Source organism: Melozone crissalis, unplaced genomic scaffold, assembly GCF_028551555.1.
Source record: "Melozone crissalis strain CALT ecotype California unplaced genomic scaffold, PUWL_Pcris_2 ptg000007l_1, whole genome shotgun sequence".
Lineage (NCBI taxonomy): Eukaryota > Metazoa > Chordata > Aves > Passeriformes > Passerellidae > Melozone > Melozone crissalis.
In genome coordinates this window covers 2432425-2444273 of record NW_026535785.1, presented here as the reverse complement: position 1 = coordinate 2444273, position 11849 = coordinate 2432425, and the positions used below count along the sequence as shown (strand labels likewise).

The 11849-nt window shown below is 60.7% G+C and overlaps 1 protein-coding gene across 5 annotated transcripts in view; it reads right to left on the bottom strand.

Annotated features, from left to right (window-relative positions):
• Window positions 1-226: 226 nt before the first annotated feature.
• Window positions 227-11849, bottom strand: part of GSE1 (Gse1 coiled-coil protein) — a 103579-nt gene continuing 91956 nt past the window's right edge. For 4 of the 5 annotated variants that reach the window (XM_054269535.1, XM_054269540.1, XM_054269537.1 and 1 more), the window contains 13 exons: window positions 10469-10650; window positions 10136-10333; window positions 9557-9748; window positions 8734-9038; window positions 8055-8379; window positions 5892-6472; window positions 5269-5381; window positions 4180-4450; window positions 3954-4076; window positions 3479-3847; window positions 2268-2528; window positions 1799-1902; window positions 227-472 (listed from right to left, as the gene is read on the bottom strand). In XM_054269535.1, the coding sequence (XP_054125510.1) occupies window positions 338-472; window positions 1799-1902; window positions 2268-2528; window positions 3479-3847; window positions 3954-4076; window positions 4180-4450; window positions 5269-5381; window positions 5892-6472; window positions 8055-8379; window positions 8734-9038; window positions 9557-9748; window positions 10136-10333; window positions 10469-10650 (3159 nt within the window). In that variant the 3' untranslated portion in view covers window positions 227-337. The remainder of the gene's footprint in view (window positions 473-1798; window positions 1903-2267; window positions 2529-3478; window positions 3848-3953; window positions 4077-4179; window positions 4451-5268; window positions 5382-5891; window positions 6473-8054; window positions 8380-8733; window positions 9039-9556; window positions 9749-10135; window positions 10334-10468; window positions 10651-11849) is intronic. The other variant, XM_054269536.1, reaches the window with a different exon arrangement.

The following is an 11849-nucleotide window of genomic DNA, read 5'->3' as shown; positions in this document are numbered from 1 at the left end:
GCCGGGGGCTGCTGGCCGTGGGAATGGGCTCCCGGCTCCTCCCGGCTCCCGTTTGCTTCATGCATGGCACATTCTCCATTTATTTATTTCTCTTTTTATTTTTTTTTTGTTTGTTTTGTTTTCTTCCTTTTATTATTAATGATTTTGTTGTCATGGTTTGGGCTTCTTCTTCTTCTTCTTTTTTTTTTTTTGGTTTTTTTTTTTTCCCGTTCGGTTTTTTTTTTTTTTTAATTTTATTTTCGTAGCTTCAAACCTCCCAGTGAAAAATATTAAATATTCAAGGTAATAAAATAGATTATTATTTCTAGACTATATGTTCGGCCTGGCCCAAGGAGCGTCACCTGGGATACCCCTTGAAATAACCCCTAGACCACTGCATTGCAGGCAAGGCAAGGCACTTCCGCAGGTGATCCAGCTCGGCTTGCAGGCGCTCCCGCTCCGACACCATCTTCTGCTTCTGGCTCCTCAGCTCCTGCAGGCAGCAGGGATGGGAACGGTCAGACAGCTCCAGGGGAGGGGAACGGCAGGGGGAGAGGGTGGGGAGGGTGCTGGGAATGGGCAGTGAAGGGAATGGACAGGGAATGGGGCAGTGCAGGGATGGGGCAGTGCAAGAATGGGGCAGTGCTGGGAGTGGGCAGTGAAGGGAATGGACAGGGAATGGGGCACTGAAGGGATGGGCAGTGCAGGGATGGGGCAGTGCAGGGACAGGGCAGTGCAGGAATGGGGCAGTGCAGGGACGGGGCAGTGCAGGGATGGGCAGCGCAGGGATGGGCAGTGAAGGGAATGGACAGGGAATGGGGCAGTGCAGGGATGGGCAGTGCAGGGACAGGGCAGTGCAGGAAACAGTCATGACAGGGAATGGGGCAGTGCAGGAATGGGCAGTGCTGGGAATGGGTGCTGCAGGGAATGGGGTAGGGAAAGGATGGGCAGTGCACGGTTTGGGATATAGCAGGGGATGGGCAGTGCAGGGAATGGGCAGTGAAGAGATAGGCAGTGAAGGGAATGGGATATAGCAGGGAATGGGTACTGCAGGAATGGGGCAGGGAACTGGCAGTGCAGGGAACTGGCAGTGCAGGGAATGGGAAGTGCAGGGAAGGGAAAGTACATGAAACAGTCGTGACAGGGAATGGGCAGTGCAGGGAATGGGCAGGAAATGGGCAGTACAGGGATGGGGCCGTGCAGGAAACGGGCACTACAGGGAATGGGCACTGCAAGGAATGGGCAGTGCAAGAAACAGGGAATGGGGCAGTGAAGGGAATGGGGCAGTGGAGGAAACAGGCACCACAGGGAATGGGCAGTGCAAGGAATGGGCACTGCAAGGAATAGGCAGGGCAGGGAACACGTGCTGCAAGGAATGGGCAGTGCAGGGAATGAGCACTACAAGGAATGGGATACAGCAGGGAATGGGCACTGCAAGGTTTGGGATACAGCAGGGAATGGGGCACTGCACAGAATGGGGGCTGCAGGGAATGGGCAGTGCAGTGTTTGGGATACAGCAGGGAATGGGAAACTGCAGGGAATTGGGAACTGCAGGGAATGGGGAACTGCAGGGAACAAGCACTGCAGGGAATGGGTGCTTCACAGGATGGGTGCAATGCAGGTAGACGGGTGTGCTGTGGGAGGATTGGGGTGCCCAAGAAGACCCCAGGAAAGCTGGGTGCCCACAGAGCCTGGTGCAGAGGGCACGGTGTGCCATAGGGATGGGGTGCCCAGGGGATGGGTGCCCAGGGGATCGGTGCCCACGGGATGGATGTCCAAGGGATGGGTGCCCAGGGACTGTGTGCCCACCCCCACTCACCGCCATGCTGTGTGACAGCTGCTCAGCTGTCAGGCTCAGGGTGTAGTGCTGGGCCTCCAGCCGCCGGCACTGTGTCTGCAGCACCTGGCGCTCCAGGTTTTGTTCTGCAACAGCCAAAGGACAAGAGCTGAGCACGGCTCCTCCAGCTCCCTGCACCACCCACGGAGGGTGCCAGCCCTGCTCAGGGCTCTGCCCAGCCAGCAGTGATTGCCCCCAGCATCCCAGAGCGTTCCCAACCCTGGCACTGCCCGTGGGGAGCCTTTAGGGAGGGCACTGGGCAGCTGTGAACACACTGATTTTTCATGCACACATTAATTTTTCCAAAAACAACAACAGTGCCTGTTGCTTTCACGCTTCTCCTGCACTGCTGGAGACCCCCCAGCCCTTCCCCACCCCATCCCAGCAGAAACCAGCGACACCTCCCAAAGCACAAACTGGCATTTCACCCTCCCTGCCCAACACCCCTTACCTTCTATATGTTCCTGGTAAGCTTCAAAAATTGCCTCGATCCCTTGCCACTTGGGCCTGGGGTAATCTCCTTCCTCTTCCTCCTCCTCATCCTCCTCCTCCTCGTCCTCGTCCTCGGAGTCCCGGGGCAGGGGGGGCAGCGGCCGGGGCGGCGCCTCGGCCGTGCCGTTGTGCGGGGCCAGGCGGGAGGGCGCCTGCAGCTCGGGGATGTTGTAGTGGATGGACGTGTCCAGCTTGTGGTTCTGCTCCGCCGCCGTCCCCGCTGTGGGCAGCCACAGTCAGCCCCTGCCCGCTCCCCTCAGCCCCTCGAGGATTAATTCCACCCTTCCCAGACTTTTCGGGGTATTACAGGCGGGTTTTTATCGCTCCTGGTGCACTGGGAAAATTTTATTTATTTCAGCCACTCAGTGGAGTGAGTTTGGAGCCTTTGGAGCTGTACTACCCCTAATTTTTAGCTTCAGCAATGAGGCTGCCAGTGCCAAACCCTGGAGGGGATAAGGGAGTGATATCCCAATACCCAACCAGCCTCCTGCATCCCTGCTGCTTTTCCTGGACATCAGGGAGAATTTTTTGATTGGCAGGGTTGTTAAACACTGCGGGGAGCTGCCCTGAGAGCTGGTGGAGTCACCATCCCTGGAGGGATTCACGGAGGGCTCAACGTGGCACTCAGTGCAGAGTATTGCTCTCCTCTATCACTTTAGATTTGTAAGTTAGGCCTGTAAGGAAGTTATTGTTTTGTGGGATGGTAAATTCTCTATTAATACCTTGCTATATTGTTTAAGTTATCAATAAAGTTTAAATGCTGTTAAGCTTAAGTGCTGTTAAGTTTAAGTGCTGTTAAATTTAAGTTAAGTGCTGTTGAGCCTTTAAACATAACCTGTTGATCAAGTCCAGGCTCAGTTTAGTACAGGGATCTACTCTGAACTGGTGACTCAACACGAGGGTCTTCCAACATTCCTTTTTGTCCTTACCCTTTCCTATCCTTTTGTTTCCCCCTCCCCCAGCCTTCACACAGGTTATTTGGGGTTTATTTATTGACTTTGCATTTTTGTTTGCTTTTCCTCAGAGTGCTTTAACCATCTAATGAACAGGAGAGAGAACCTTGCCAACAAACTTTGTAGTAATACTGGTTTTACCCTAAACCTGGCTTTGCCGATGCTTTTGCTGGTGATTCTTTAAGTGACTTTAATTGCCAACAACTTCCAACGTTACCTTTGTGCTTCTGCAGCGCCTTCTGCGTGGACTGCAGCACCGACTCGTGGAACTGGTGGGCAAACTCCTCAGCAATGAAGGGCTCCCAGGGCTTGCTCTTGCCGTTCATGCTGTGGGACAGCGGCACCGGGATGTCCTTGGGCAGGGGACCCCTGACGTAGCTGAGGATGCTCAGAGCCTTCTTTCCCGGGTGCCCATCGCTCAGCCGGGGCTTCTCCGGCGCCGTGCCCGACTCCTTGGGTCTGCCTGGCTCCTGGGCTCTCAGCTGCTCCAACCTGGAGGCTTCTGCCACCTTCGGCGCCTCCGGCACGGAGACGGCGATGCCCACGGGTTTATCCAGGTCCAGCAGGAGCGGAGGCACTGGAGGCTCTTTGGGAAGAGGAGGAGCAGTTGGCTGCAGCCAGGACTGTGTGTGCCCCTCAGGGCTAAGCTCTGCCCCCCAACCCAAGACCCAGGAAAGGGTTGAGGTGCTTACCAGTGCTGGGGGCACCGGGGCTGTCCCGCGGGGAGCTCTTCACCACCACGGCGGCCGGCGTGGTCTTCTGCTTCATGGCCTGCAGCATCTCCACCAGCTTCTCCTTGTCTGCAGCATGGGAAGCTGAGCTTTAGTGTAGCCTCAGCTCAGCAGAGCGAGCTCAGGGCCCCAGGCAGATCCCCCAGAGCACCCCCAGCCCCAGCGTGCACAGGGCCATGGCTGTTACCTTTCCTCTTCTCGGCGCTGATGTGCGTGAGGTTGAAGATGGTGAGGAAGCGCTTCTTCTCCTCGAAGTTGGGGCTGTTGTTCATCTCGTCGGGGCTGTAGCGCGTGGAGAGGGGCAGGCGGGGCGAGGGCGTGCGGCGCTTGTTCTGCACCGTGGGCGGAGAGGGGCTCCGCTCCCGCAGCATCCGCCGCCGCTTGCGCCGCTTCTGGCTCAGCAGCTCCTCCTTCTGCTGCTGCGTGGTGAGCCCGAAGAGCTGCAGGAACTCCAGCTTCTGGGGCGAGCAGGGGCACAGCAGAGCAGGGTCACACCCCATCCTCGCCTTCATCCCCATTCTCACTGCCATGCCCACTGTCATCCTCATCTTCAGTCCTATTCCCATCCTCATGCCCACACTCGCCCCTGTTGCAATCTCCATCTCCATCCCCATTCCCATCTCCATTCCCATCTCCATTCTCATGCCCATTCCCCTCATCCTCATTTTCCTTCCCATTCCTATCCCCATCCTCATCCTCATCCCACCCCCCTTCCTGTTCCAATTGCCCATCCTTATTGCCATCCCCATTTCCATCCCCATCTCCATCCCCATCCTTATGCCCACCCTCATCCCTGTTGCAATCTCCATTTCCATTCCCATCCCCATTCCCCATCTCCATCCTCATACCCACTGCCCTCATCCTCATTTTCATTCCCATTCCTATTCCCCATCCTCATCCCACCCCCATTCCCGTTCCAGTGCCCATCCTTACTGCCATCCCCATTCCCATCCCCCTGCCCATCCTCATCCCTGTTGCAATCCCCATCTCCATTCCCATTCCCATCCCCATTCTCATCCCCATTCCCCTCATCCTCATTTTCATTCCCATTCCTATCCCCATCCTCATCCTCATCCCACCCCCATTCCAATTCCAGTGCCCATCCTTACTGCCATCCCCATTCCCATCCCCATTTCCATCCCCATCTCTATCCTCATCATCCCTCTGGTGCCTCTGCACACATGTGGGGTGATGGCTGCATTGGGCACTGGGAACTGGCGTAAAGGAGGAGCTGCTCCCCCAGGGGACAGGGAGGGGACAGGGGTGCCACCAGTACCTCAGAGGACGTGTCCAGCTTCAGCGGGGGCTGCTCAGCCACGCAGCGGAGATGGGCCCGCACCTCCTCCTCGTCGCTGTCGTCACAGGAGTCATCCAGGTCGTAGTAGTACCCTGGGCATGGGGAGAGGCTGCTGTGAGGCTGGGAACACCTTGGGGACCTGCTGGGACCCCGGGGAACCCCACTGGGGATGGGGGTGCAGCAGGGTAGGATGTCAGAGAGGAGTGGGATGTGGGGGGTGCAACCCAATGGAGCCCTGTCCCTTCTCCACCAGCTGTGGCACCTCGGAGGGCATCGCCCATCCCTGTGTATCCTCTTGGCATCGCTCTGGGATGGGTGGCAGGGGGTCAATAGGGCACAGGCTGGGGACACTGTGGCGGAGCCCCCATCCCACTGGAGCGGGGACAGCAATTCCAGCCCCTCCCAGCTCTCTGTCTCCTCCTCACCGCTGCTCTCATCCCCACTCCATCAGCCCCATCAATATTTAAAACCCTCTTATTAGCTCCAGTTCATCATTTATTCATGGGGCACGTCTGCAGCGCAGCAGGGTTTACCGGAGCGCTCGGAACGTCGGCATCCCCGGGAGCCCCCCGGGGCCGGGGGGGACACCCCTGCTCCCTCACCTTTCTCACGGGCCTCCCGCCGCCGCCGCTCCTCCAGGTCCAGCTTGCTGACCAGCCTGCGGTGCTGCTGCACGAACTCGTCGTAGATGTACATGGGGTCCTGGGCGCGGGGCTGGGGGGGCCTGTAGGGCGAGCTGGGCTTGCTGGCCTCGGGGAACGGCGTGCCCGGGGCTCTCTGCTGGCTCAGGATGCTCTGAGTGGACTTTTCCAGCTCAGCTAGGAAGGGGGTGTGGGTGAAGGCCCCGTGCTCCGGGGCGCCGGGCTCCCGTCCCGGCGGGTATTTCTCCAGAGCATCCCTCTTCCTCGGGCCCTCCTCCAGCTTCTCCGGGCAGAAAACCCTCTCCACCTTCACCAGAGGGATGCCCTGGCGGCCGGGCTCGAAGGGCGCCGGGTGGCTGTGGAGGGCGTGGGGCTCGGGGAGGCGCCGGGGAGGGTCGGGGGGGCTCTCCATCAGCGAGACGGGGTTCCAGAGGGACGTGGTGACGGGGTGGTGCTGGGGTTTGGGGGAGATGAGGGGTGGGGGCCCACCAAAGTGCTGCCCTGGCTCCCGGCTGCTCGGCTCGTGGCGGCTCGATCCCAACCTGCGGGGAGAGGAGAGCACCGGGCAGTGAGGAGCTGGCACTGCCAATGGAGAGCTGGCAGCGCTCCAGCCCTGGAGGATTTTGGGGGAAAACACGCCTGTTAGGAACACCCAAAGGGGTTTGTGCACGTGGGGCTGCCACACTTGTCCCATCCATGCCACAAACCTGAGGGATGGGGCAGAGTTAAGGCTGTGCATGGGCAGGTTGAGCATGGATGTGGCTGCATCCCAGGAGCACAGGGCTGGAGACCCCAGCCTTGACCCCTGCGTGGCGACAAGCCAGCCACCAGCCCTGCCACAGCCCCGTGGCGAGGGCAGCACCCCGGCACAGCCCTCCTCTGACAGCAGGAGCCGGAGCCAGCCCGTTACAGGATAAATATTTCATGTGCCCAAGCTGTGCATTTAACACTTTTCCGCTCCAGCGCCCCGGAGCTCCGCGCGCGGAGCAGCGAGTTCAGCCCAGCGCCGCCACAGAGTCACCGCCTGCCCCCCGGGATCCATCCCTCTGCCGCCCCGCTGGATGCAGGAGAAGGATGGGGATGGAATATCCCCAGCTGCAGGTGTCTGGGGGTGACCTTGCTGCCTCCTCTCCGCTCTGGGGTGGGAGGAGCGGATGGGGAAGGGAGCCTGCGGCGGGCGCTCGCCTTTGTGCCGCCCCGTGATCCGCTCCTTATTATCCTCGATGAGCCGCGCTAATCCCCTGGATACCCAAAAATAACAAAGGGAGCGGGCGGCAGAGCTGCCTGGATGAGCCTGCACCGCTTAAGTGCTCAGCCACGGGGGCGAGCAAGGCCCTGTCAATCAATCCGGGGCTGTGGGCGCGCTCTGCTGCCCCCCAAACTGCCCGGGCTTGGCACAGGTGCCCCCCAAACGAGGCATCCACCGCCCAGCCCCGCTGCCTGCGAGGGGGGAGCTGCAATTAGCAGGGCTGGTGGCTGGCAGCACCTGGCCACTCGCCGCTGGCCCCCGGCCACCTCCCGGGCTCGGCGCCTGCCGCCGCGCAGATGTCGGGCACCAGGAACGCCTGGCGCTGCCGGCACAGCCGGCCTGGCTGGCACTGCGTCGCAGGAACCTGCTGGCACCGGCCAGGAACTGTGGCTTCGGCTTATGGGATGTGTGATGGGCACGGCTGAGGGGTGGTGGATGCCTGATGGGGGGCAGAGGAGGGTAAGGGGGTGGGCACAGCCACAGGTTGGGAGGAAAACTCTATACATCGTCATATCATGGCATCATGGAATGGTGTGGGGCAAAGGGACCTTAAAGATCATCCTATTCCAGCCCCTGCCATGGACAGGGACACTTACCACAAGAGCAGATTGCTCAAAGCCCTGTCCAACCTGGCCTTGGACACTTTCAGGGATGAGGCAGCCACAGCTTCTCTGGGTACCATGTGCCAGGCCCTCCCCACCCTCACAGGGAACAACGTCTTCCCAATACCCCACATAACCCTGCCCTCTTTCTATATAAAGACATTCCCCCCATCCTATCATTCCTTTCCCTTGTCCTCTCCAGCTTAAGACACAGATATTCCAGCAAGGACAGCAGTGACATGGGAAAACACAGCCCAATCATCCCATCCCTACCTGGGGTGCTCGGGCCGGTGCTCGGGCTCAGCCTGGCTGGGGGCACGCCCTATGTCCAGGTGCTGCTCCAGCACTTGCTGCCGGAACTCCGACACCTGCGACTGCCGATCCTCCTTCTCCTGGCGCAGCCGGCGCTGCCGGGCCAGCCACTTCTCCTCCTCGTTGGTGCGCTGGATGAGCAGCGCCGTGGCCGCGCTGCTCCCGGGCAGGGGGAACACGCTGTGGTTGGGGATGAGGCTGGGCACGGGGTGGTGGGAGCCCGGTGGAGGGTGCAGAGGGTGCTGGATGGGCTTCGGCGTGGGCAGCACCGAGTCCTTGAGCTTGTCTGCGGTGGAAAAGGGGTGATGGAGAGTCAGGGTGTGCAAAAGAGGGGGGGATTTTGGGGTGAGCAGGGACCTGGGGGTGTGGGGCAGCCTCTGGTCAGAGCTCAGCACAGGGGGCTGCCCACTCGCTGCCAGCCCAGCTGCTGGGCACGCACTGGGCACGGTGCCAGGCCGGCCCGAGTCAGATGGCACAGGCACTGCTGCCGCAGCTGGGCTCCTGGCAAAGCAATCTGGCAGCCAGGACAGCCCATCCCTGTCCCCAGCCACCTCCCGGGGCCACCAACCCCCTCAGCTTTGCCATCTGGAGGGAGAGGGGAGCAAGGCAAGCTCTGGAAGGCGGGCATTACAGGCATTACCCGCTCTGCTGGGCGCCAGCGGCTCCACTGCCTTGCCCCGCTCCTCGGCCGGGTGCCCCCGCAGCCCGTGCAGCTCTGCCACGGGCAGGAAGGGCCCCTCCATGGCTTTCACCATGCTCAGCTCCTTCTCCCGGGCGCGCTCCCGCTGCCTCTCCAGCTCCCGCTCCCGCTCCTTCTCCCGCTCCCGCTCCAGCTCCTTCTCGCGCTCCCGTTCCCGCTCCTTCTCCCGCTCCCGGTCGGCTTCTCGCTCCCGCTCCTTCTCCCGCTCCCGCTCCCTCTGCCGCAGCTCCTCGTCCATCTGCAGCCTGCAGAGAGAAAAACAAAAACAAAAGCACCAACCCCAGGCATCCCCCTTGGAGCATCCCCCTAAAATCAACCCTGGATGCCTGTCAGCATCCCCTGGAGCACCCCTGAACCTCCAGAGAATCCCCAAACAATTCCTGCAGCACTCCCAGATCCCTAAGTCACCTGCCAGCATTCCTAGAGCACCCCAAAATCACCCCTGGTCCTCTGTCAGCGTCCTTTGGAGCTCCCCATCATCCCCTCACCATCAGCCCCCTTTGGAGCTCCCCATATCCATCCCCATCCTTTGGAGCCCCCCATCCTTTGGAGCTCCCCATCCATCCCCATCCTTTGGAGCTCCCCATCATCCCCATCCTTTGGAGCTCCCCATCCATACCCCCCCCATCAGCATCCTTTGGAGCTCCCCACTATCCCCTCACCATCCCCATCCTTTGGAGCTCCCCATCCATCCCCATCCTTTGGAGCTCCCCATCCATCCCCATCCTCTGGAGCTCCCCACCATCCCCTCACCATCCCGTACCTCTCGGCGGCGAGGCTGGAGATGCGCTCGGACTGCAGGGCGGACAGGGACGAGTGGGAGAGCTCGGGGGGGTACCGGACCCCCGAGAGGTGCAGGTGCATGGCCGAGGGGTGCAGGGGGGGCAGCGAGCCCGGCGCTGGCAGCGGGTAGAAGGGGGACCTCAGTGCTGACAGGCAGTACGACTCATCCATCCTGGGGAGACAGCGATGCTCAGACAGGCAAAGAACCTCCCAGTTCCCCTCCCAGGAGCCAGATCGGCCAATAAGGCCCCCCCAACAAAGAAGATCTTAGAACGACGATTAACTGAACCCCACGAAAGCCAGGGCCCAAACTGGGATTAGATACCCCACCATGCCTGGCCCTAAATCTTGATGCTTACCCCTACTAAAGCATCTGCCCAAGAACCACGAGCACCAACGCATAGAACTCTAAGGACTTGGTGGTGCCCCAAACCCACCTAGAAACCGCTGCCTTTTACTGGGAGAAAGGGATGGGGAGCCCCAAAATGCCCTCAGTGCTCCCACCCCCCAGCACCCCAAAGCTCATGCAGAGGTATCTCCCAAGGTTTGGAGTGCCCACCTGAAGGCAGGATGAGGGAAGGGGTGGTGTGCCAGGTAGCTGGGGTGGTAGTAGGCGGCGGCGGTGGCGGGGTCGAGGCCGAGGGGCGGCAGGGAGGACATGCGCAGGTCCTCGGCCGTGTGGTAGGGACGGAAGCTCCGCAGGTAATCCTCGGTCACGGCGCTGGGAGGCACCACGTGGTGCACGGGCCGCTGCAGGCTGGGGGGCAAGGAGATGGTCACCATCCCTCCCTGTCCCCCCAGGAGATGTCACCTCCCTCCCCCAGGTGGGAGCAGAGCTCAGAGGGGACACCCTCGCCCTGCGACCATTCCCATCCGTTCCGAGCAGACTCACTTGAGAGGAGGGAAGCGGGAGTCCTGCACCACGGAGCTGGGGGGCAGCCCGAAGGAGTAGGGTGTCCCCAGGAGGTGGGAGGGCACGGTGGGACCCCCTGCCTTCTCCTGGCTCAGGGGGGGCTCCGAGATGAGGCGCTCGCGGCCGGCGCTGCTGCTGCTGCCTCGTGACCCTGCTTCCTGCTGCAAGGCCAAGGTGGGCATTAGGGACAGCAGGGGATGGGGAATCACCGCTGTGTCCCCACCCCAACACCCTCAGGAGGTCCCCAGCGTGCCCTGGCTGGCACCAGCACCCAGGGAAGGATTCATCTCCTGCATCCAGGCTGTGGAAGGGCAGCCGGACGGGGTGGGAGGGTCTGGAGGCTGCATTGAGGGGCCCCAGTGGGAAAGGAGGTGCTGAAGCCAGGGCAGAGCTGAGGGCAAGACACCCATTACCTGCCTGGAGATTTATGGCTGCTTTGTTCTCCTGGGCTATTAATCACCCGGGAGGAGTGACACGGCCGGGGGAAATCCAGGCAGCCTTTGATAAGGGCCATAACCCAGGGGTCAGCCCACAATCCCCCCGGCAGCAGCACCCTCCCACGGGGCCTCAGCTGCTTTCCATCAGTCTCCAGCCCTGGTGTCAGCATGAAGGTCACCCCCGCCAGCTGGGGAGGGACCCCGAGCAAGGGGGAACCACTTGGGGTGACAAGAGACCCCACAGGATCTGACAATTAGTGGGGCGACCCCACCAGCAAGACAAGTCTTGGTTTAAAAATGATGATTTTTCATTGCACCTTCTCCATTCAGCAGCTCAGGAGGAGGAGGATGGTGGCACCCACAGCATCCCCCACCCCGTGCATCCCTCCCCACCCCATCCCATCCCATCCCATCCCTCCAGGGCAGGGCCAGCCCCAAGGTCACCACAAAGGGTGAGGTGTCCCCATCGTGCAGTGTCACACTCTGCCAGACATCCCCATGCTGGGTTAATCCCCACACCGGGGGGGACACGGGGGGCACACAGGGCTGGGGAGCACCCTGACACCCCACACATCCCTCTGAGCTCCCGGGAATCCCAGTTCCATTTATCTCCCCCCTCTCACCCCCGGCGTTTCTCATCCCCTAGCCTGCCTCTCTTTGTGGTTTAATTAGTCTTTCCAAGTGGCATAATCCCCCCGGGAATCTGCTTGTAGCATGCTGGAGGAGAGGAGAACCACTAACGATGCTTCTTAATTAGCTGCTCTCCCCCCTATCCCTCCCTCCTCCTCCTCCTTCCCTGCCCTCCCCTCCGGATGGCAGCCCCGGTGGTGACAACAACGGGGGACACGCTGTCAGCACGGTGCCAGCTCGGGGACACAGCAGGGAGGGGAAGGGACCGAATGTGGGCAGCACATACACGATAT